The 25,766-nt window shown below is 41.5% G+C and overlaps 1 protein-coding gene across 1 annotated transcript in view; it reads right to left on the bottom strand.

The window, feature by feature from the left end:
- Positions 1-25,131, bottom strand: part of zpax1 (zona pellucida protein AX 1) — a 30,290-nt gene extending 5,159 nt beyond the window's left edge. The window contains exons 1-29 of the mRNA XM_063068464.1: positions 24,948-25,131; positions 24,804-24,862; positions 24,625-24,717; positions 23,235-23,359; positions 22,714-22,854; positions 22,530-22,610; positions 21,209-21,376; positions 20,987-21,083; positions 20,359-20,576; positions 19,615-19,768; positions 18,772-18,986; positions 18,144-18,258; positions 17,872-18,074; positions 17,676-17,793; positions 17,432-17,598; positions 17,268-17,344; positions 16,313-16,440; positions 15,908-16,097; positions 15,691-15,835; positions 15,520-15,613; positions 15,353-15,451; positions 15,132-15,273; positions 5,437-5,583; positions 2,612-2,673; positions 2,438-2,530; positions 2,234-2,361; positions 1,623-1,769; positions 265-336; positions 26-193 (exon numbers count right to left, since the gene is read on the bottom strand). Coding sequence (XP_062924534.1) covers positions 26-193; positions 265-336; positions 1,623-1,769; positions 2,234-2,361; positions 2,438-2,530; positions 2,612-2,673; positions 5,437-5,583; positions 15,132-15,273; positions 15,353-15,451; positions 15,520-15,613; positions 15,691-15,835; positions 15,908-16,097; positions 16,313-16,440; positions 17,268-17,344; positions 17,432-17,598; positions 17,676-17,793; positions 17,872-18,074; positions 18,144-18,258; positions 18,772-18,986; positions 19,615-19,768; positions 20,359-20,576; positions 20,987-21,083; positions 21,209-21,376; positions 22,530-22,610; positions 22,714-22,854; positions 23,235-23,359; positions 24,625-24,717; positions 24,804-24,862; positions 24,948-24,970 — 3,669 coding nt within the window. The 5' untranslated portion in view covers positions 24,971-25,131. The remainder of the gene's footprint in view (positions 1-25; positions 194-264; positions 337-1,622; positions 1,770-2,233; positions 2,362-2,437; positions 2,531-2,611; positions 2,674-5,436; positions 5,584-15,131; positions 15,274-15,352; positions 15,452-15,519; positions 15,614-15,690; positions 15,836-15,907; positions 16,098-16,312; positions 16,441-17,267; positions 17,345-17,431; positions 17,599-17,675; positions 17,794-17,871; positions 18,075-18,143; positions 18,259-18,771; positions 18,987-19,614; positions 19,769-20,358; positions 20,577-20,986; positions 21,084-21,208; positions 21,377-22,529; positions 22,611-22,713; positions 22,855-23,234; positions 23,360-24,624; positions 24,718-24,803; positions 24,863-24,947) is intronic.
- Between the last annotated feature and the right edge of the window lie 635 nt (positions 25,132-25,766).

Genomic DNA, 25,766 nt, shown 5'->3' with positions numbered 1-25,766 from the left:
TTGAAACTCACTTGTAGTTACTCACCATTAACTGTTCAATCTCAGTTGTATTGTACGGAGCCCTGAACAATAGCCGGGAAACTGTTGTGCCAATTCTATATCGAGTTCGCAAGATTTCATTGACAGTCATAGTCTTTATTCCTTCAGGAAGATGAAACAGAACTTGCCAAATGGCATTTTCAGCTTCTTGAGCCTTAAAGGAAAAATAGTTAATTAATGCAAAAGCCAGAGCTTGACAGGGGACAAAAACGGTAAGCAACTTACAGATGGAACAGCAGCCATCCAGTCTTCACTATAGTCATTTTCAATCCCTGGTATTATTCTTTGAACTGATACCTAACCAAGTAAACAAGCATAGAACAAAGCCTGGTTATTATACATTGCAAAAAAAATCAGTTTGCACAACTTAAAATTGAGGAAAGAATTAAATATTTGCAATTATGCCATCCTAAAATTAAAAGTGTGCAAATTCCCTGGAGCTGGGAAACTGGGGCATCCAGCAGTTTAGCAGAAGGCAATACTGGCAATGGCAGCATTTTACTCTAATGGCAACACAGGTGGTAAGGAACTAAACAGTTGAGTCATGATAGCACCCATTTGAAAGGTAGCATTTCCTACCAGGTTCAGGCAAGAAAAATGTATAAATTCAGAGTTGAATTACATGCATAAGTGACAAATTTCTTTAGAATCCTGCTATATCCAGTGATTTAAATACAATATCACAAATTGATAGAATTAAGCACAACTGATCACTTGAGATGGACAAAGGTATGCAAATCTTTTAATAGGTAACACTTAATAATCCCCCCCAGTTGCTCCCTCAAATCTTTTTTGTATATGATAGACTACTTGAAGTTGAACACAAATATAATTTCAGACTACTTGTATCACATAGGAAATTGAAGAAATTGACATATTGAATATAATGCATTTAATTGCATAATGGTGTGGATGCTTTGCAATAATTCAACTAAGCTAAAAAATGTTTTGTGTATGATTTTCATTTGTACTCAGTGTCTGAGGCTTCTCGCTTAAGTGCCCAACAATATTCAGATGGCATTGATGGATTCCAGTTGCCCTGATAGCATTTCTCCATGACCACAATGTCCTGGTGAAACCATTCCCTATGCTCATCACTGGCAGTGCCAACATTAGCAGGGAAGAAGTCTAAATGGGAATGCAGAAAATGAATCTTCAGTCACATGTTGCACTTCATGGTTTTGTATGCTAGAAGCATGTTGTCAACCAATGCACATAGATTAGTGCTTTGTAGTTGCCAAGAAAAATTTCAACAACACCTTTGAATGCCTTCTGTGTGATTTTCTCTGGTCCCACTGGAAGTTCTTTGAATTCCCTGTCATTGATGAACTGTTTGATTTCAAGACCATCAAAAATGCCTTCCTTAATCTTGGCATCAGTTATTCTGACTGGAATTATGAATTGAAATAACAAATGTAGATGATTGTAAAAAATGATACATGATAGGGAAATTACATGGTAATTTTCATGATCAGCAGACTAAAATCCATAAGACACATCCAAAAGTATTCAGGAAATAAAATCTTTTGAATACCTCTCTGAACTACAGTACATGAACCAAGTACAATTTTTCAAATGCATACCTCCATGTAATTTGGCTCACATAGGATTTCTCTTGCCGACCATGGAAAATATGAACACGTAATGGTATGGACATAAGTCAGTGCCTTTTCCATGTGACCAATTGGAGCAATCTTAATTTGTAGACTTAGCCTAAACAGGTCATCACCCTAGAATCAGGAGCAAAATTTTTAAAGTCAAAGCAGTCCTACAGCAACCAATTCCCCCAAGAGCCAGAGTTTTCTTACGTACAATATTAATTTAGCAAGTTTAAATTATTGCTTAAAACCTATTAGTTTCCAGCTGGCTTAAGAGTATCATTTTACAGCGTGTTCTATTTACTTACTTAATGTTGACAAATGTGAAAGGCAACATTCTAAAATACTTTTGGTTTTGGATCTGTAAAGGCAGTAAGACTTGTCTACAAATGTACGCAACTACACACATCTGCTATTTTACCACCCAAACTATAGCCCAGCCTTTGCGGCTGTTCGCAGCAAAATCTATGATCAGGTGCGGATTGGTTTTTGATATCTGCACTTTAATGCAGCCGATCGAGCCGGTGGAGTGCACACGTTACGTTTTTCAGGCAGGTCGCCCCCACACGGTCCTCAGAAGCGGTGCACGTACTCACCTCGTTAACTACCATGCAAGCCAAAACCGATGCACGCACTAGCACGTTACCAAACGGATCCTGGGAGACTGTGTAACCGCACTCATTTGCGAACGACTGAGTGAGCAGAAAGACTTTGCCCGTTGAATCTAACAGCCGGAAAATAAAAGTGAGAATAGTACAGGAGAAAAACAGAATAGGATTGTTTGTCAGAGGCCTATTTACCGGCGACGCCGAGGCTCCACGACTTGTCTTGCAGTAAAGAAGCGTCCAACTGAATCCAAAATAGGCGCCCATAGCAATGACTCTGTATGACACCTACCCACACAACGAAACAGAATGAAAATAGGACATGTCCCGTACACCATTATAAAACAGCACTAGAAGACCTATTATTACCTCGAGGCAGCGAGTGCTGCATCCACGCATTAGTAACAAATAGCGCCCAAACCAACGCCAACCTAAAAACACAGATACACAAACACATACAGACGGTAGAAAAACAGCGAGGCTAACTAATGTCTCGGGATAGCCCGACCAGCCTACCTCAAAAGTACGCCCATCCTGTGGTACAGTGCACTACAACTAGACACCCACAATCACTTTTTAACCTTGAGCCGCCACTTCACGCTAATTGGCTCAACATATCCTCGTTAAAACGAGATAACTCCAAGGCTATTGCCAACCAATGGTAAGTCACGAGGTAGAGTACCTTATCGAAAGAACGTGTTGGACAGTTGAAAATTGAGAATGGAAATCCACTCCCGAAAAGCAGATCACTCCACAGATTCTTCTAATTCCAGCCAGACTTCACATTTTTTGAGCTATATAAAGTTTTAAACATGATGTAACGATGAGCAACCCACACAGAATGCCAGGCAGCATTTATAGAGGGGAATGAACTATTTATCCCCTTCCGTAATGCTGCTGATTTGCTGAGTTCCTCCAGCATTTCGTTGCGCAAGATTTCCAGCACCCGTAAGTTTCTGGAAGAATGAGTAACATAGAACCATAGAAAACCTACAGCACCATACAGGCCCTTTGGCCCACAAAGCTGTGCCGAACATGTCCCTACCTTAGAATTTACCAAGGAACACTCACAACACGCTGGAGGAACTCAGCAGGTCGGGCAACATCTGTGGAAACGACCGTGGAACCCTTCGTCAGGACTGAAGAGGGAAGGGGCAGAGGCCCTATCAAGAAGGTGGGGGGAGGGTGGGAAGGAGAAGGGTTCCGGCCTGAAACGTTCACTGATCGTTTCCACGGATGCTACCCGACCTACTGGTTTCTCCAGCGTGTTGTGAGTGTTGCTCTGATCCCGGCATCTGCTGAGGATTTTGTGTTTGTGAAATTACCTAGGGTTACCCATAGCCCTCTGTTTTTCTAAGCTCCATGTACCTGTCCAGGAGTCGCTTAAAAGACCCTATCGTATCCGGCTCCACGACCGTCGCCGGCAGCACTTTCCACGCACTCACCACTCTGCGTAAAAAAAACTTACCCCTGACACCTCCTCTGTAGCTACTCCCAAGCACCTTAAAACTGTGCCCTCTCGTGCTAGCCATTTCAGCCCTGGGAAAAGTCTCTGACTATCCATACGATCAATGCCTCTCATCTCATGTACCTCTATCAGGTCATCTCTCAACCTCCATCGCTCCAAGGAAAAAAGGCCGAATTCACTCAGCCTATTCTCATAAGACATGTTCCCCAATCCAGGCAACATCCTTGTAAATCTCCTCTGCACCCTTTCTATGGCTCCCGCATCCTTCCTGTAGTGAGGCGACCAAAATGTAGAGAAGTCCTACATTCTCCTATGCTTTGATACTGGACTAGCATAATTATTATACAATACACAGTCCTTTCAAAGAGCACGATGGGAGCCTTACGATTCTGTAGATTAGTGCGCATTTAAAATGTTATAATCACAGACGGCAACTTTCTTAACTGATGTTGATTTCAGAGCATTTCTTCGATATTATTTCTTTACTGTTTGAAACTGGAGTTCGAGAGTTCATAAAGTATCAATTGGACGCCACTCCTAAACGGCGGTGACTTTGGGAGGAGTTTGGACGGGGGGTCGGGGGGTGTGGTGGGGGTTGGGGGTGTCAGTTTCAGAAAGGAGAATGAAGAGCTCCAATCTGAGTTTGTTCATATCAGTGGAGAGAACACGAACTTGGCTACCGACACGCACACAATTACTGGGGCGTTTCTCGGATGCTTCGTTTTCGTAGGCGCCTATCACCAGGGAAATAGTTATATCGCCGAGTGTCTCATATAAAACCTGGCATTCTTCCAATAGTTCTAATTCTTGTATTTACTTAATTATGGAAAATTTCAAATAAAACCATCAGCTGTGTGGTAATGCATCCGTAATGACATAAACGTTGTTTGTCCGAATTAACCTTTCCAATGAAAATCCAAACAATAAGTCATTGGCTTATGCCGAGCTGAGCCCTTCTCATTACTAGAAAGAGATTTCGTTTGACCAACGTACATTTGTGCTGCTCAACATTGGCGCACAGGTAACCGTCTCAAAGTCTCCTTTTAATCCAGCATGTCTTTATATTACAGAGGAGGCAAAGAGAACACAGCTACTGTACCAACAAGAGAAAATCTGCAGACACTGGAAATCCAAGCAACACACACACACACACACACACACACACACACACACACACACACACACACACACACACACACACACACACAAAATGCTGAAGGAACTGAGCAGACCAGGCAGCATCTATGGAAAAAGAGTATAGTTGACGTTTCGAGCCGAGCCCATGAGGACTGACAGCCAGCACTGTCCGCCAGAATGAGACAGCCATTGATGGAACACAACTCGCAAACAAAAGGCAGCGGAGAGAGCAGTTTCATTTTGACCTCCGCCCACACAAGCACACACCCACGATTATCTTTTTTTGTATAATTGATTTTAATTCTCAACTTTGCAATTTTGATCCTGTTTGTTTTTCCCGCAGAATTAGAATGACAGATTTTCGATTTCCATTCCAATTACCAAATATTTATAATATATTAAAATATGTATTTTTTCAGATTATCCTTTCGTGCTGGAGTAAATTTCTCAGCATTCCTTTATTGCTGCTGTGAACTATCGAGCGAGCAGAACGTCTTTTTTTTGTTCTTTTTGTGGATTTCTTCTCCTGGAGGTAGCGCGTGCATGCATGTGTGGGGGAGGGGCGGTGGTAGTTAGAGTTAAGTTTTACTGTGTGTGCTGCAGTTTAATCGTTGCTTTTGGTTTACTAGCTGCTATGATCAACTTCACATCTAACAACTTCCGTTCAACTGCAGTATTGTAAAAATGAAAACGTTTTAAATCACTGTGAGCCATCAAGAACAGAACTTCACTGACACTTGTTTCAAAATTAATTCCAAACTTTCACACAATTATCATTGCACCAGAACATTATGATGATATAATCTGTAGGCTGCAGATGCTCAGTCGTTGTTAATGATCTTGTCGCTAAATGATGATCTTTACTCACCAGGGAGAACATTGAATCAGTCGGCAGTAAATACTGCACCGTTTGCTGGAACGCCGGAGGTTAATAGTGATGTGAATACCAATGAGTATCATAAAGTAGATAGAGGAGCACAATTAGGCCACTTGGCCAGTTGAGGTCCTCCACCATTTCATGGCTGATCCAATTTTCCCCTCAGCATCAATCTCCTGCTTCTCCCAGTATCTTTCCATGCCCTGACCAGTCAAGAATCTATCAACCTCTGCCTTAAAGATTAGGCTTTCACAGCTGCCTGTGGCAAAGAATTCCACAGATCCACCACTCTCTGGCTAAAGAAATTCCTCCTCTCCTCCATTCTAAAATGACTTCTAATCTGAGGATGAGTCCTCTGGCCTTAAACTATAGGAAACATCCTCTCCACATCCATTCTGTCAAGGCCTTTCACCAATCGATGGGTTTCTATGAGGTCACCCCTCATTCTTCTGAATTCCAGTGAATACCAGGTCCAGAGCCAGCAAACGCTCTTCATACAACAAGCCATTAAATCCTGGAATCATTTTCGTGAACCTCCTTTGAACTCTCTCTAGTTTCAGCACAGGGAATTGAATTTAGGAGCTGAGAGATAATGTTGCAGCTATATAGGACCCTGGTCAGACCCCACTTGGAGTACTGTGCTCAGTTCTGGTTGCCTCACTACAGGAAGGACGTGGAAGCCATAGAAAGGGTGCAGAGGAGATTTACAAGGATGTTGCCTGGATTGGGGAGCATGCCTTATGAGAGATTAAGGGAGCTTGGGCTTTACTCTTTGGAGAGAAGAAGGGTGACAGGAGACATGATAGAGGTATACACGATATTAAGCAGAATAGTTAGAGTGGACAGCCAGCACCTCTTCCCCAGGGAACCACTGCTCAATACAAGAGGACATGGCTTTAAGGTAAGGGGTGGGAAGTTCAAGGGGGATATTAGAGGAAGGTTTTTTACTCAGAGTGGTTGGTGCCTGGAATGCACTGCCTGAGTCAGTGGTGGAGGCAGATACACTAGTGAAATTTAAGATACTACTAGACAGGTATATGGAGGAATTTAAGGTGGGGCGGGGGTTATATGGGAGGCAGGGTTTAAGGGTCAGCACAACATTGTGGGCCAAAGGGCCTGTACTATGCTGTACTATTCTATGTTCCAGAATAGGCTGAGTGAATTCGGCCTTTTCTCCTTGGAGCGAAGGAGGATGAGAGGTGACCTGATAGAGGTGTATAAGATGATGAGAGGCATTGATCATGTGGATAGTCCGAGGCTGTTTCCCAGGGCTGAAATGGTTGCCACAAGAGGACACAGGTTTAAGTTGTTGGGGAGTAGGTACAGAGGAGATGTCAGGGGTAAGTTTTTTACTGAGAGAGTGGTGAGTGTGTGGAATGGGCTGCTGGCGATGGTGGTGGAGGCTGATATGATAGGGTCTTTTAAAAGACATTTAGATAGGTACATAGAGGTTAGTAAAATAGAGGGCTACAGGTAAGCCTAGTAATTTCTAAGGTAGGGACATGTTCGGCACAACTCTGTGGGCCAAAGGACCTGTATTGTGCTGTAGGTTTTCTATGTTTCTATGTTCTATCCATTCTTTTAAAAATGGGGCACAAAACTGCTTAGAAAACTCCAAGTGAGGCCTCACCAGTGCTCCGTAAAGTTTCAACAATACATCCTTGCTTTTATATTCTAGTATTCTTGAAATTAATGCCAACATTGCATTTCCCATATTCACCACAGACTTGACCTGCAAATTAACCTTCAGGGAATCTGGCACAAGGACCCCCAAGTCCTTTCGCATTCTCAGTTTTTTGTATTATCTCTTCATTTAGAAAATAGTCAACCCTGTCAGTTCTTCTACCAAAGTCCATGGTTATACACTCCCCAACGCCAGATTTCATCTGTCATGCAAGGAACGGCAGAGAGTTGTGGACACAGCTCAGCATATCATGAGAGTTAGCATTCCCTCCATGGACTCTGATTATTCTGACAGTTTGATTGAGGCAGTGAGAAGTATCAATAAAGACCACACCCACCTTTGATATTCCCTCTTCTCCACCCCCCCCCCTTCAAAAGCCTGAAAGCACATACAGCTAGGCTCAAGGACCACTTCTACCCTGCTGTTGTAAGGCAAGATGGACTCTTGACTTCACAATCTACCTTATTATTCATTTGCACCACACTTTCACTACAGCTGATACACTTTATACTGCATTGTTATTGTTTTACCTTGACATTGTGCAATGATTTGATTTGCATGAACAGTATGCAAAACAAGCTTTTCACTATATCACAAACAAGAGAAAAATTAGCAAATGTTTGAGTTGAAAATATACACACAAAATGCTGGAGGAACTCAGCAGGCCAGGCAGCATCTATGGAAAAGAGTAAACAGTCAACATTTCAGACCAAGGCCCTTCATCAGGACTGGAAAACAAAAGAGATGAGAAGTCAGTGTATCAAGGTGGGGGGTGGGGGGGCAAGGAGAGGAAGGAGTACAGGGTAGTAGGTGATAGGTGAAACCAGGAGAGGGGGAGAGGTGAATCAAAGAGCTGGGAAGCCAATTGGAGAAAGAAATAAAGGGCTGGAGAAGGAAGAATTGGACAGGAAAAGGACAGTTCTCCAGCCTTCCTCATTCTGGTGGTGATGTGATGATTTAGTTACCAGACTAATGATCTGGAGAACTAGATGCGATTGCTGACCTGCTGCATCATGGCCAATTCTGGAGTGCCCTTGGGCAAACACTCAGTTGTATATTAAAATAGATTAAAAAAAAATAGACAGACTACCTTCCATCAACCTACATGCCAAATCTGGATAGGTCAAATTTGCGTCCAGCCCAGTTGTCCTTGACAAGTCCATCTCCTGACTTGTGAATTGCTGTATACATTGGGAGAAGCATCCAAAATTCACATGGGCAACAGTATGAGATTGGTATATTTACAGAACCATAGCTTACACATTCCTGCTGCACAAATCACTGATACACCCTGTGGCACTGTCAGGACATACACAGCTGAAGTGTTGCTCTTGCAACCCTTTTTAGGAACAAAGACAAAAGCAGTGCACACATAGGATCACCACTTCCATTATGAAATGTCTCCTCAGCCACTCCCCTCTCGACATCAAAACTCATTCCCACCTTGGGGATCTTGAGACATCAATCAATGCTCCTCCAATTCTGGCCTGTTGGATTTCTTCAATGAGTTATTTTCTTCACTACCATTGGCCATGTTATCACCCGTTTTGTCACCAGGCCCTGGAATACTTGCCTAAATATTTCTTCCTAAGCCAGCTTAAGTACTAATGGCCAAATACCCTTAAAAATCTACTTTGAATCAGGCATTTGATTACATATTATTTATCAGAAGATTTGGTGTAAAATTTTACATTGAATGGTCCTGTGTAACAGCTTGCATATATTGCAGTATTGTAAATTCCTAAATGTAATTAAAAATAAAAAAAGTGAAGGTGTTTAAAATCAGAAACAAAACCAGAAAATTCTGGAATACGCAGAGAAAGTAACATTTTGGAAGAAAAAGGTTAACGTTTCATGTTATATCACCATAAGACGTAGGAGCAGAATTAGGCCATTTGGCCCATCGAGTCTGCTCCACCATTCAATCCTCCCCCCCACCCCCCAACCCTAGTTCCCGACCTTGTCCCCGTAACCTTTGATGCCATGTCCAATCAAGACCCTATCAATTTCTGCCTTAAATACACCCAACGACCTGGCCTTCAGAGCTGCAGATGGCAAAAATTCCACAAATTCACCACCCTTTGACTAAAAAAAATTTCTCTGCATCTGTTTTGAAAGGGTGCCCCTCTATCCTGAGGCTGTGCCCTCTTGTCCTAGATTCTCCCACCATGGGAAACATTCTTTCCACATCTATTCTGTCTAGACCTTTCAACATTCGAAAGGTTTCAATGAGATTCCCCCTCATCCTTCTGAATTCCAGCGAGTACAGACCGAAAGCCATCAAACGTTCCTCGTATGATAACCCATTCATTGCTGGAATCATCCTTGTGAACCTCCTCTGGACCCTCTTCAATGCCACCACATCTTTTCTAAGATGAAGGGCCCAAAACTGTACACAATACTGAAGCTGAGGCCTCACTATTGCCTTATAAAGCCTCAGCATCATATGCTTGCTCTTGTATTCGAGACCTCTTGAAATGAATGCTAACACGGCATTTGCCTTCTTCACCATTGACTTGACCTGCAAGTTACCTTCAGGGTGTTCTGTTCTACACAAGGACTCCCAAGTCCCTTTGCATCTCAGATTTTTGGATTTTCTCCCTATTTAGAAAATAGGTCACACATTTATTTCTACTACCAAAGTGCATGACCATGCATTTTGTCCTATTGTTAAAGCCGCTCATCTATGCAGGAATAATGATGAAAACATCCCAAAGGCAAGGGGGATGGAGTTAACTACATCACCAAAAATTGGCTTAATTTTGTAAACCAGAGTTGTGGTGCTCACCACTGCTTTCAAAAGTAAGCACAAACACTACCATAGGCCAAAGCTCATGTGTTATGTAGCCCAGATGCCATCTAGTTTAACAAACCTCTTTGGTAGACTTACAGTAAATTCAGTCTTGCTTAACCTACTGTAATAATCACAAGGTGGTGATGTTAATGGGTTTCAAGGAGAACAATTATAAGGTATAACTAATCCGGTAAGAATTGGAGGATTTGGTGCAGGGGGCAGGGTTTCAGATTTTTGGATCATTGGGATCTCTTCTGGGGAAGGTGGGACCTGCACAGATTGGATGGGTTGCACCTGAACTTGCGGGGAGCAATATCCTTGCAGGTAGTTTGCTAGCATGGTTCGGGAGGGTTTAAACTAATTTGCAAGGGGGATGGGACCCAGAGCGATACAGCAGTGAAAGAAGTGCATGGAGTAAAGCCAGATCTAACATATAGAGAGGCTTTGAGGAAAGAGAAGCAGAATAAACGGTGTAAAGACAGTAAGGTAGAAGGACTGAAGTGTGTGTACCTCAATGCAAGAAGCATCAGGAACAAAGGTGATGAACTGAGAGCTTGGATACATACATGGAATTATGATGTAGTGGTCATTACAGAGACTTGGCTGGCACCAGGGCAGGAATGGATTCTCAATATTCCTGGATTTCAGTGCTTTAAAAGGGATGGTGGGGGAGAAGGGGAGGAGGGATGGCATTACCGGTCAGGGACACTATTACAGCTACAGAAATGTAGCAGGATCCTCTTTTGAGTCAGTATGGGTGGAAGTCAGGAACAGGAGAGGAGCAGTTACTGTATTGGGAGTATTCTGTAGTCCCCCTGGTAGCAGCAGAGATACTGAGGAGCAGATTGCGAGGCAGATTTTGGAAAGGTGCAAAAAAAAAAGGGTTGTTATCATGGGTGACTTTAACTTCCCTGGTATTGATTGGCACCTGATTAGTTCCAAGGGTTCAGACAGGGCAGAGTTTGTTAAGTGTGTCCAGGACAGATTCCTGTCACAGTATGTTGACAGGCTGACTAGGGGGAATGCCATACTAGATCTAGTATTAGGTAACGAACCAGGTCAGGTGACAGATCTCTCAGTGGGTGAGCATCTGGGGGACAGTGACCACCGCTCCATGGTCTTTAGCATTATCATGGAAAAGGATAGAATCAGAGGACAGGAAAATTTTTTAATTGGGGAAGGGCAAATTATGAGGCTATAAGGCTAGAACTTGCGGGTGTGAATTGGGATGATGTTTTTGCAGGGAAATGTACTATGTACATGTGGGTCGATGTTTAGGAATCTCCTGCAGGATGTTAGGGATAAATTTGTCCCGGTGAGGAAGATAAAGAATGGTAGGGAGAAGGAACCATGGGTGATAAGTGAGGTGGAAAATCTAGTCAGGTGGAAGAAGGCAGCATACATGAGGTTTAGGAAGCAAGGATCAGATCCTGTTAAGGAATATAGGATAGCAAGAAAGGAGCTTAAGAAGGGGGCATGAGAAGGCCTTGGTAAATAGGGTAAAGGAAAACCCCAAGGCATTCTTCAATTATGTGAAGAACAAAAGGATGACAGGAGTGAAGATAGGACTGATTAGAGGTAAAGGTGGAAAGATGTGCCTGGAGGCTGTGGAAGTGAGCAAGGTCCTCCATGAATACTTCTCTTCGGTATTCACCAATGAGAGGGAACTTGATGACGGTGAGGACAATGAGTGAAGTTGATGTTCTGGAGCATGTTGATATTAAGGGAGAGGAGGTGTTGAAGTTGGTAAAATAGATTAGGACGGATAAGTCCCCGGTGCCTGACGGAATATTCGCCAGGCTGCTCCACAAGATGAGGAAAGAGATTGCTGAGCCTCTGGCCAGGATCTTTATGTCCTCGTCGTCCACAGGAATGGTACCGGAGGATTGGAGGGAGGCGAATGTTGTCCCCTTGTTCAAAAAAGGTAGTGGGGATAGTCTGGGTAATTATAGACCAGTGAGCCTTATGTCTGTGGTGGAAAAGCTGTTGGAAAAGATTCTTAGAGATAGGATCTCTGGGCATTTAGAGAATCAGGGTCTGATCAGGGACAGTCAGCATAGCTTTGTGAAGGGCAGATCGTTTCTAATAAGCCTGATAGAATTCTTTGAGGAGGCGACCAGGCATATAGATGAGTGTAGTGCAGTGGATGTGATCTGCATTGATTTTTAGTAAGGTATTTGACAGGGTTCCACACAGTAGGCTTATTCAGAATGTCAGAAGGCATGGGATTCAGGGAAGTTTGGCCAGGTGGATTCAGAATTGGCTTGCCTGCAGAAGGCAGAGGGTGGTGGTGGAGGAGGGAGTACATTCGGATTGGAGGGTTGTGACTAGTGGTGTCGCACAAGGATCTGTTCTGCGACCTCTACTTTTCGTGATTTTTATTAACGACCTGGATGTGGGGGCAGAAGGGTGGGTTAGCAAGTTTGCAGGTTACAAAGGTTGGTGGTGTTGTGGATAGTGTAGAGGATTGTCAAAGATTGCAGAGAGACATTGATAGAATGCATAAGTGGGTGGAGAAGTGGCAGATGGAGTTCAACCCAGAGAAGTGTGAGGTGGTACACTTTGGAAGGTCAAACTCCAATGCAGAGTACAAAGTAAATGGCAGGATACTTGGTAGTGTGGAGGAGCAGAGGGATCTGGGGGTACATGTCCACAGATCCCTGAAAGTTGCCTCACAGGTAGATGGGGTAGTTGAAAAGCTTATGGGGTGTTAGCTTTCATAAGTCGAGGGATAGAGTTTAAGAGTCGTGAAGTAATGATGCAGCTCTATAAAACTCTGGTTAGGCCACACTTGGAGTACTGTGTCCAGTTCTGGTCGCCTCACTAGAGGAAGGATGTGGAAGCATTGGAAAGGGTACAGAGATTTCCCAGGATGCTGCCTGGTTTAGAGTGTATGGATTATGATCAGAGATTAAGGGAGCTAGGGCTTTACACTTTGGAGAGAAGGAAGGACAGGAGACATTATGGAGGTGTACAAGATTTTAAGAGGAATAGATAGAGTGGACAGCCAGCGCCTCTTCCCTAGGGCACCACTGCTCAATACAAGAGGACATGGCTTTAAGGTAAGGGGTGGGAAGTTCAAGGGGGATATTAGAGGAAGGTGTTTTACTCAGAGAGTGGTTGGTGCGTAGAATGCACTGCCTGAGTCAGTGGTGGAGGCAGATACACTAGTGAAGTTTAAGAGAGTATTAGACAGGTATATGGAGGAATTTAAGGTGGGGACGGGGGGGGTTGTATGGGAGGCAGGGTTTGAGGGTCGGCACAATATTGTGCGCCGAAGGGCCTGTACTATTCTATGTTCTATAACTCTTGCATCCAGTACCTACAACATTATTAATAGACCCAAACATTGGAGTGGTGATGGCAATTTGATACTGATAATTGATAGAGAAGAAGGCACAACAATACAGAAAGTCACAAGGTGATGATAGGATTCAGTTTCTGAGAACTGCTCAAATATTTGTAAATCAGAACTGAACAAAAACAGTGTGTGGGAGAGGATCACAGGAACAGCTGTGAAGTCTAACTGAATCTAGAGTGGGGTGGGAGGGGAGGGAGGGGAGGTGATGCAGGGAGAAGTGGTGAGAGCACCTAAAGACTCACACTCACTTCAGGGCACCATATCTTAATGATCTGACTCTACAATTCATAATTGGATACAGAATACATTTCAATAAGTGTGAGTGGTGTTAAAGCAAAGAAATCAATGTCAAACAAAAATAGAATCAGGTTCATTATCATTGACAAATATCATGAAATTTGTTGTTTAGTGACCTTAAACTCATTCTTCTGTGCCCCCCCCCCGCCCATCTGTTTCACACACCTCCTAGCTACAGTCAAGGAGATCAGCAGTTTGGAGTTTAGAAAGCAGATTTACAAAGGCCTGGAGGTAACAGATATAATCCAAAAAGAGTAGGTCTTGGTTCATCGCAAGACAATGTATTTTATAGTACACTGCCAAATTTGGCATTATTTAAATATCCAAGAAACATTTGCCCTTAGACAAAATGTAGGGGTCTGGCTTAGGCAGTTGTCAAACTTTCAGCTTTTTGCCCATATGGCATTAATACCAAACTTCTTTTTTTTTTTTTTTTTTTTTTTAACTACACAGGATCTCCAATGCCCAAGTTTGAAATAAACACTGACAGTTAGTTAAAATGATCCCAAAAGCATATTTTAATGTTATATCCAAATCTCAGAGCTATGGTATTTGAAGTGCCAACATGCATCACCAAGTGCATCATTAGTCTTGGTAATGATACATAAAAAAGTATCATCACCATGTTACACATGCAGACTCCCTCCAGGTATAATTGTTCTGCTCCAAAGTATTAACTACCAGATATGCTGTCTCCTATTCACTGAAGGTGAATGCCAATGTGTTCTACAATTTAACTGATTGTGATTGCAGTAGATAGTTTCAGATATTGATTCAGTTTTCATCACTATTCAAAAAATTTCAAAATTCTCACTGAAACCTCAGCCCTTTAATTTCCTCCCAATCCACATGGTATACAGGACACAAGGTACACATACTTAGATAGCAAAATATCTTACTGAAATTAGTTTTACTAAAATATTAGTTGCCTCACCTTATCAAGTGGAATAATAACCTGTCTCAAGATTCAGAAGCATTTAGTCTCGACTCACTGAAACTTGACAAATGCTGTTAATTCTATACTAGTTCCATTTCAGTAGATCAGCAGTTCTTCAGATCAAAATACTGAATTTTGATTCAATAGACCCCCGCCCACAAAGTGTATGGCAAACAAGATTTAGATTTAATGAAAAACAATTTATTTCCTTCTCCCCACAAATTGCAACCAGTTCAAGTTAATAGTTTGAATTAACATTTCAGTGGATACAGGCTTATACAGAACATCTTGCTCATAAAATGGATTGGTTAAATATTCAGTATTGAAAATTTGCTATATTTTAATCCTGAATAAATCTAATTTTAAATAATCTGTGCACATGATATAACAACTAAGAATTCCAATTACAATGGAACCAACAATTGTTGCACCTCCAAGCAGCAGCACTGGCCAGGAATAAGATTCCCTTTGGATATCTGTGGGGCAGTAAAACAATTAATTATTTTTCTGAAATAATATCCACCTTATAATACTAGTTCAAGAATGTCTTCTCACCCCTTTTCCCATTCTCTACTGTAGAAAGTTCTGCCAAGATGAGCACTGCTCCTGATGATACAGATCTCTCCAAGTGGTGCTCTCCAGCAACACTCCGACCTGCAATTACATAGTCCGTCAACACCAAGTTACTGGCAACAAACTTCCTGGGAAGACGACTAACTTACCCATTCGCTGTTTTCTTGGAACACAGTTTCCAGGACAGAGCAACTCATTTATTGGGTCCTTTTTGCACAAGACTACACTGCAATGAAAGTACACCTTGGAAAAAAAAACACATGGAAAACATTAGACATCGCTCACTGATTCAGAGCACATATATGAAGAACAGTTCTCACCTCTCCCAATAAGATATTCATATCTCCCATGGTAAAAGCAAATGTCTTCACTTCAAACCTTTTCACATGACTAGGATACCTGATCCTCTCGTTCCTCGAGACTGGATGGAAGATGGTCATACGTGGATCAGCTTCATACTCACAGCTGTTAACAAGATAGCTGAGTCACCCATTGTTAACTGCCAACTGCCCAGCATCAGAAGAGGCTCACACATACCTTTGGACAATGATAGACCATTGTGGTATACTGTCTCTTTCTGGAGATGCAGTTGCCCAGCAGGACTGCAAGAACAGCTCAATTTGTGGATCTTCATTGTGCAACAGTTGTACTTCAAAGTAGAGAGGGTCAGCCAGATACTTCACGACTGGATATTCATTGTCCTTGTACAAGGTAGCATAGGATGCATCTGCAAATTTCAAACAAAGACACCTGGATGTGGGTAGGTAGTTGAAATTTGTTAGAGGGCCCCAAGGAGGTGAAAAGGCAGTCACAACTTGCCTTTCTTCCCACTCACTTATTTGCACTTTTAAAGGGGTCATCAAATTGACAAGTTACAGATGGTTATTTAAATGCCTTTAATACTTGTTGTTGTGCATAATTATTAAAACTCAAGGGTTTTACCTTTGGCAAGTTGTATACTCAAGAGGATTGGTCCAAATCCAGGCATAACAATTGGCAGAGGATTAATTTGATGCTCAAACTGAAGATGCATAGAATCATTTATGGGATAACGACAAGATATTGCAAGTCTAGTTGGAGAAAATATGCAGTTATTCACAGATATGAAAGAAACTTCATATAAACAGTAAAGCACAGGTAACAGAGCTTTTTGCTCAATGTCAGCGATGAGCACATTACCAAAACAAATGAATCCCTTCAGCCTACACATGATCTGTAACCTTCCATGCCTCCGTGCCCATCTAAAAGCCACTTGAATGCTACTTCTTTATCAGTTTCCACTGCTCTCCTGCTGCATGCTCCGGGCAGCTGCCACTAAAAACAGACCCACACACATTGACTTCAAACTGCACAGACCCTCTCCCCTACCCAAAAGGTACTATATACTCTCTAGTATCCAATTTCTACCCTGGGTGAAAAAAAGTCACTTGCGTCTCAATTTTATCAATTTAAAGTCTTCCCTCAAACTCAGATACTCCAGACAAAATAAACCCATGTCTGTCCAACATTTTAACCCAATGCATTCTAATACAGGTACCTTTGTGAACCTCTCCTGAATCCTCTCCAAAGCCACCATATCCTTTCTATAATGGATTAAGCAAACTGCATGCAACATTGCAAGTGCAGGCTAACTAAGTTTCATACAACTGAAACACAACTTCCTGAATTATACACAATACTTTTAGCAATGAAGCATACACCTTCTCCACTTTTCTATTTCCTTGCATTGCCCCTTTCAGGAAGGTAGAGACTGTATCCCAAGATCAGTGCTTCTGAGGGTCCTGCCATTAACTATGTATTTGTCCTCCTAAAAAACTGCAACACCTCACACTTGCCCACATTAAATTCCATTTGCCATATCTGCTCCCAGATCTGATCTTTATTTTCTCATTCTTACCGATAGGTTGGTTTCTGCTTTGATTTGGCTCCCATGTATACTACTTCATTCTCGTAGATCATGTAATCCTTCTCAAACTAAAGGAAGGAAATTTGTAGAGTTACTAAATGCCTGATCAGACATTCTTGCAGGCTTAGCATTCTATACAGACATTCACTGTTTACCCTTCTAGTTGTTCCACATGAATCTACAGAAAATTCAAAGACTGCTTGGGATTCACTCTCTTTTGCCTTGCAAGTTGGATCTTTCAGCATCAATTTATTAGTGTGCCTTCTCAACTGTGTTCCAAGTTTCATTGCTGTAATTACCATCTTGCCATTTGGGAAACATGCTGAAAAGGAGAAACAAGTGGTTGTCAAGGCAATAGTGCAAGGCAGCCATTGTTTAGAAGCAAAGGCAAAAGCTTACTTATGAAATCAGAAGCAGGAAAGGTGCAGGATACTGAGAAGTTTGTTAGCACCCCCAAGCTTTTATTATCCTTCAGTTGCAAGTCAAATCTACTTCTTATGCCTTGGTGGCCAACTTCCTATAATGAAAAAGCAATTGATTCAAAATGAATCCATTCCAACAGTTGTAAGAAACCATTTGGTGGTAAACTACATACCTCATGGACTACCTCAGCTGCATCACGTGGAACAGTCACTATTAAGTGGGTACCATTCTCTCTCATAATATAACCATCATGTCCAGAGTGAAGAGAGAGCTGCATTTTTCCAATGAAAGGGATCCAGTACCGATCCAAGGTTCCATGAGTAATCACCAATGTCATATTCTCCTCATCACAAAAGCTATTTGCCACAGGAAGCACTGCAGGAGGAAAGTTGCTTAATCTCTGTTCTTAAAATGAATTCTCACAGCAAAGCCAAATTAACTCACCTATATTGTGTTTATGTATTAATTGAACAGCATAAGTGAACATTTTATCTTCTGGCACCACTGTCAAGGTGTAGGTGATGTCAAGGGTATATTGTTCAACACCATCTCCAATATACTAAAAGAATAAAATTGACAAGACTTAATAGCTGTTAAGCCAGCATTGAAACATATGATACACGGGGTTATTGATAAGTTCGTGGCCTAAGGTAGAAGGAGTCAATTTTAGAAAACCTAGCACATTTATTTTTCAACATAGGCCCCTCCTACATTGACACACTTATTCCAGCGGTCAAGGAGCATATGGATCTTCGACCTCCAGAAAGTGTCCACAGCAGGGGTGATCAGTAAGTTCGTGGGCTAAGGTAGAAGAACATGAGTTGCACAGCTCTCGTTACATGCACATGCAGGTCAACGCTGAGTGATTTATGCAGAAAGTTTGAAGTTAATAGCTCAGTTAATTACTCAACAGGGGTGATTGATAAGTTCGTGGCCTAAGGTAGAAGGAGATGAAGTAGTGTGTAAATGTAGGAGGGGACTATGTTGATAAAAAGGTTTTCTAAAATTGACTCCTTTTACGAGAGTGTGAGAGAGCAGAAGAGCGTTTTTTGTGTGTATGTTAGTCCATTACCTTCCTATCCACAACTGGAGACTCCATTGGAACCTCAAGAACAAAGATTTTATTGAGGGTTGTCTCATTTGGGGTTCTCCCATGGTATACATCAAACAATTGATTTTCTTCATCCACAGGAAAAGACAGAGAACCCAGAGTGAGCTTCTGCAGTTCCACATCAGGAAGAAAGTTGCCCAGTGATACATTAAATAGCCATTGCTCTGGACTGGTATCTGGAAGAGATAAGTAGAATTGGACTCTTAAGATATGTTACAAGCACCACCAACTTTTTATGTACAGCTTTTTAGGAGGGTTCGTACCACACACGCACCAGATACTGGTTGTAGTGACAGCATCTTTTGATACTGCTACCTTCTACTGCTGCAACTCCTTATCAAATTTTATTGTAGTCAATTTCTAAGATACTTTCAAATGAATTTTATCAATGGCAAAGACAAGATACATGGCAAGGTGGAATCTCTAGTTATTCATACACAGCTTCAAGTCAAATTCTGCAAGGTAAAGCACTTTTCTCCATGTATACACTAAAAAAAAGGTTTTCCTCCTCATCAACACAAGCATTGCCCACTTCTTTACCATTATATCCTAGTTATCATCAAGCATACTGTCCTGATTATGTGATGCATTTATTGGATGCCCAGTGTTTCTCCTCTCCCACACTTAGGGCCATTAATAATTATTTTTCTCTTAATAGCAGGAGAAAACAGCACACATCCTAACTTGACATCAAATCAGTTTTGGATTTGAGCACAAAAGTTCCCAGCACTACTAGCAAATGCTCAAGAGACTTGTCCTTTTTAAAATCACAAACTTCAGATACCATTTTACCACAATACCTACCATCAGTGTAAACTAGAGGTTTAGGAATAAAGGGAGTGGTCACCGGATGGATGACATTCATTTTATTCAGTTCCCAGCTGTCATCTTCCCACAAGTGTTCCAAGAATAGATTAATGCTATACTTGATGCCATACTGACCATTCACCACATGGCTCTGAAAAACAATTCAGTTGTTAGAACCAAGTGACTTCAAGCTTGAACAACTTAAAAACCTGCCTTTAATATTGCAATCCCCCCCCCCACACCCCGTTTGACTAAGGTACACTACAACTTGCCAAATGGTAGCACTGAAAGTGATAATGAGAATTAATGTGCAGATGAGAAGGTCTCAATTGCCAGTCTGATTTTTGGATATTGACCAAAGTGGAGCACAAATAATTTCCATTGGTCTGAACCTCAGAATTATGATTTTATTATAATATAGCACCAACCATTAGAGAATGCAAGAATAGTTAGATAAAGATTCACATATAGCTTTTGATTAAACAATTTGTTTACACATCTTGAGGAGACAAGGTCTAATGTGGGACTTAGCTTCAAACTGTTTACAACACACCTAGTCAACCCACAATCCCACAGAATGCCCTTTTGTAAACTTGTTTATGAATACAGGAGTCCAATCTTCATGTTGTTAAATTTAAGTTGATATTTATGTTACATCCAAAGGTGTTTTATTGACCAAATTTCATGATGCATTACTCCAGGTACATCCACTCCAACAAAGAAAAGCTAAATTTAACCAACCTTGTAGTATCCATCCTCTGCACCAATTGGAACCTTTATAAAAAGGGAGGTGTCATTTTTCTCTAAAGAATAATTTCTTTCAGCCATTCTTTCTGGGTCCAGTTTGATACCATTTACTCCCATTGAACTGTTGTCTTGATGAACTTCACTGGTCACAATCGGAGTGAATATTCTTGGCAGTGTCCAGATGATTTGGTCGTCAGTGAATGATGTACCATCTGGAGGGAGGGATGGTGGGGAAGGCACATGACAAGTAATCAATTCCACAGCAGTAATTTTTTTTTGATAAAAGGATCAAAACAGAAAGCATCTTAAAATGTATAAGACTTTAGGGCAAAAACAAACAAATACTGAAAACCGTACTCCTGGAGTATAGTCCCCAGGTGCTGCAGGGCAAGAAAACTTATAGCATGCAAAGTTTTGTTTCAGATTTTCAATGGCAGTTGCTTTTGGACATGAGAAAATTAATTGTGGACAGATTTACTGGCCTATATTAACATGAACACATTAGTCTATTCTAGGCACTGGATAAATTTTGATCATTCAGTTTTGCACAACTTGATATGTAAAAGGTAGAAGAAAGCATAGACTCTAGGTACTCTTCATAGTATAATGTTTCAGTCCTTACCAAGAGGGCAAGCTACTGCAGTATCAATTAGCAGAATCATCCATTGCTGTCTATAGAAGCTAGTTGATCTTATTACAGACAAGGGGACACCATGGAGCTAAATGAAAAGGGAGAAGTCATGCAAATATTATGAAACTCTTGTTTACTAATAGAGATTATATTCCCCCCCCCCACCTTCAACCCACCCTCAAGTATGTTAGTTGAAAGTATTAGTAAACTTACTGAAACTACTTCAGCCTCCTTTGTTTCATATGGAGCACGGAACAAAATACGAGTCTCAGTGGTGTTGATTCCATAGTTCAACCGATGTGCTTCTTTCACTGTCATACTCTTTTTGCCACTAGATGTATGGAATACCACTTGCCATATTCCACGTTCTGCATCAATGGCCTAGATGACAAAGACCATGGAATTGATTCTCTCAAATGCCATCCAAAGGATTGTTAGGCAATGCAATTGTTGTTCCCTCACCAATGCATATGCAGATGAAAATTCAGCTCAAGGTTTGAAATTACTTGAAAAACTTAGGATTTGAAAAAGCAGGAAAATGAAGAGCCAGTAGGAGTCAAAGCACAGGCAGGGGTGTAGGGGTGCATAGATCTAGGCAATAGCAAGCTGCCTTATTATGCTGTATGTAGAAGCTTAGTTCTGCAACTGGTGCCTTGGATGACCCTGGCATGCATCAAGAAATTTGTTAAACTTCTGCCTGAGTAGATTACTCAACATTTAAACAAGTGCTTCTGTGTAGAAATGCAATGACATTAACATACACTTTTGGGTGCATTTTCCAAGAAACAAGAGTTACTTGAAGCATGACATGCTTCTAAATTTTATTCTGGGCAAACATTTATTTTTAAATATTAATCTGTGAGGAAAGGATTATCAAAATATTTAAAGCACAACAGCATTATTATTGCTATTACATTCAGATACTATATAGAACAAATTAAAAGATGCTTTAACTTCTATTCTTAAAGTAAGAAACCAGTCTTGAAACATTGCTTGACAACTGATGAACAATACAGACCATGACTGGTTACAAACAACTGGATTATGGTACCCTACATACAATTGAGCTCCCATAATAATATCAAGTTCAAAAATTACACGCATGTGCATACTGTTCATTGTTTCCCCCCAGCAAGGAAAAAAAAGGGACCAGTTTATCCTCTGAACTTTCCAACAGTTGTTCTTTAGTCATATGCTTTTGATCCATTCCTAGAGTACCGAGGTATGGTTTATTCTGCTCTCCCCCCACCCCCAACCCTACACAATTGACAGAATAAAAATCAACTTCTGGACATCTGTATGAAACAGGAACCCTTTTGTTTTCTGGGGAACAGTCTGGGCACATTCCTATTTATTTTGTTGAAGGCAGTGTCCAATTCCACAAATGAGTATCCACACTGTGATAGTAGATTGTTGAAGTACAGATAGTACTTCATGCAAGTAAATGCTTAAGTAATCCATCAGTGAACAAATGGCCTCCTTAATCTAATATTTAAAACATGTTTCTTGCAAGACAGTCAGGGGAAAAACCTACTTCTGGAATGGCCAAAGCCCAATCTTCAGCATCTTGAATGTAATCCTCCTCAATGGTTGGTATGTTTCTTTGTACAGAGACCTGTGAAGAAAGAATTGAAAAGCAGAGGTTAGTGTATTTTCATTGTTGTTTTCACAGCTAGGTTTTGACCATTTACTAATCAGGTGAATTGTTTAATAGTTACCTGCATGTAATTTTGCTCACAGAAGATTTCTCTTCCAGCCCATGGAGAGTACATACAAGATAGAGTTTCAATATATGTTGAAGCACCCACGTCAGCTCCTAACACTTGTATTTGTACAGTAAGATTGAACTGCTCATCATTCTGGAAAGAAGTTAGAGTGGATATGTTGCACCAGAATAGGTAATACACATTTAATAAGGTCTCCTAGTGAATGGAAATTCTATATCTCCTGTAATTAAGCTTTCTATATTTATATCTTCATCCTGTGACAACTGAATGTTCGTCATTGAATCACAGGTGGCATGTAGCAATCATTCCCAGTTCCCTTAATTCTACAGGATCAATTAAAATTATGAAGTATGAATAGTTAATTAACTTATGACCAGAACCATTGCTTCTTCCTACTGTTTTGCATTAATTGTAATTAAACTGACTTAAGAGATCAAAATGAAACCTTAGAAATACTTACTCATGCTTGCCTTTTAAAACTTTTGTGAGTAAACATTGTAGAATCTACTTACCAGGATATGCACACCACAGCTGAGTATGGAGGCACGGAATTCAATATCCTGGTGATCTACTGCTATAGTGTAACCACACTGTGAAGCAGATCTTGGTGTAACAGAAAAGATAGAACCAGACTGATCTGAAAGCAAAAGCAACCAGAATTTGGGCTATTCATATTTGCAAACAATGCCAAAGACTGCTTCTGTGTTCAAATAAAGGTGGAGACGTACCCTGAGTATTTAAAAGTTGTGGAATTTTTTTTCAAAAAGCTTAGTGTTTGCTCCAAAAGTTAATACAAACAAGGCTCATCATGCTTCCTGCAATAATTGATAGCTTGCAGAATAGATTAAATGAAAAGCAATTTTAGGCCACACTACATGGTCCTGTTTTGTATCCATTTTGTTGTTTACAAGTTCTTAATTAGGTGGAAAAGGAGAATAGGTTTGAAATATTACACATAGCAGAACAAATATCCACCAGATATAAAATACAGGCAAGTTTAACTGTAGGTCCAAAAAAACAAAGATCAAATCCAACTTCTCAGCTGCTAACTCACCTTAATCAACTTTAAAGTGTTACTTGGGCACGTTCAGTTTGTTTACAATTGCCTTCAAGCCTATTCCATTGATTTTGCTGAATACTATGCCTAGTTTCTATCCATCTCTCCACCATAGTCTTTTAATGCTACTGGACAATAATCTATTCAGTTATACACCAGTTGTTTCTTCTAAATACTCCACGTTTTTAAAAAGTCATGACTGACCGATTTCCACTGTCAGCATACCAGTTCAAGTAAATCAGGCCTTCCTTTCAAACGTGTTTTCTATTTCTTGTTTCCTTACAACTTTGATTGTCATTCAGTCCGAAACAACAAAAAAATCCAGTATTTCCTCCCTTACCAATACCCCCTCTTATTCCTCCACAGCCTATTTCTCAGATGGGAGAATACATTGTATGACAAATTAGTGAGGAAATACACTTGCTGTGAGCTAGTACAAGACTGGAAGAGCCAAATGGCTCTGTATCAAAGTGTGGAACATCCCCTTTACCATTTCTACACGAGGAGGAATTTACAGTAGCCCGTTAGTTTAACAATCAGCAAGTTCATGCCAAAGGCGGAAAGCGGAACACGGTAGGAAGAATATGTTGTATAAACTTCACACACATAACACAAGTCAAAATCGAACCTGGATCACTGGAGCCATGACAAAACGTACGGCCTACAGCGCCAATCTATAGCTCAAATATCCGCAGACAAATAAGACTGTTCAACTCCAGGTCATTACCGTAACATCAATAAAATTACACATTACGGATTGAGGTGTAGATCGGCCTGCACGGTACTGGACGCAACAGTAGAACGCCATTCAGCGGAAGCACGGCTCCAGTTCGCGGAGAACTCACCAACAATGCCAATCTGCCAAATTTTCCCAGCGAGAAAGTTGTTGTCTAGTCCAATCCAAAAGACACTGCCCCGACATTCAGTCCTCACAAAATCTGCAGAAATTGAAAACACGGCAGTGTTAAGCCGTGCAGACTCGGCGCCTGACCACCCCTCCCGACGGTTTCACCTGGACACTGACCTGCAGACTCAGTTTGCATCCTGCTGTCAGGAGCTGCCGCAGTCGCCACCAGCACCAACCTGTCAAACAAACGAGCGCACATCAGCGAGACGGCAAACTCTGTCTTCCTCGCAGACTCTTTCCCCGTCACGTTGCGAGACTCACCCGAATAACAGAGCGCGCGTCATGGTCCAGAACTCGTCCGGCCGGGCGGTGCCTGTGTTGTTGCGCTGTTTCGTTCCCACGAGGAACGGTAGACAATGAACTCAGTGAGTGGAAACAACGCCACGGTGCGAGCTATTTAAATGGGTCTGGAGCGGGGCGCGGCGAGCACGTGACCCACGTGCATATGCAACCGGCCGGGGCTGCGCATTGCGCTCACGGAATGGCTTTGCCTTATGTCTGTCGTGGGGTTACTTCACTCTTCTCTATGGGATAGAGAGTCACCCCAGAGGATCGACGTCCCAGAACAGTCCCTATGGCGTAGGAATAAAGCCAACAATACAGGCACAAATAAGTACAGTGTACTGTCAAGAGATTGATTGCAAACGGCAGGATGACTCGTGACTATCAGAGATTGATGAACTTGAACACTCGCATCTCCGCTACTCAATTCTCTTGATACGAGTATAACAAAATATATGGACTACAAGCCCAAATAGATGACAACCTCAAATAGGAAGGACCTAGAAGATCTTGAAAAGGAATGCGGCAAGGTTTTGTTGCTGAGTACACGGATGGTGTGATACAGGAAGGAGGACTTGGAAGAAATCTTAATATTTTAATTAGGGTTGGAGAAGAAATCCGATTGGACACAGTCAAAATGCTGTTGCAGATAAAGAGATGGTGTATTTGTCGGCTGACACAAATATCAAGAGTTTACTCTGGAAATAAGACAAATAAGACGGCAGATGCTGAAACCTGGAACATGAAGCAAATCGCTGGAAAGACCCCGCAGGCCAAGCAACACCTTGGAAGGGAAAT

This window comes from Mobula hypostoma, chromosome 2 (genome assembly GCF_963921235.1).
Source record: "Mobula hypostoma chromosome 2, sMobHyp1.1, whole genome shotgun sequence".
Classification (NCBI taxonomy): domain Eukaryota; kingdom Metazoa; phylum Chordata; class Chondrichthyes; order Myliobatiformes; family Myliobatidae; genus Mobula; species Mobula hypostoma.
Note: the sequence above shows the minus strand (reverse complement) of the source record. Positions and strands in the feature narration are given on the sequence as shown.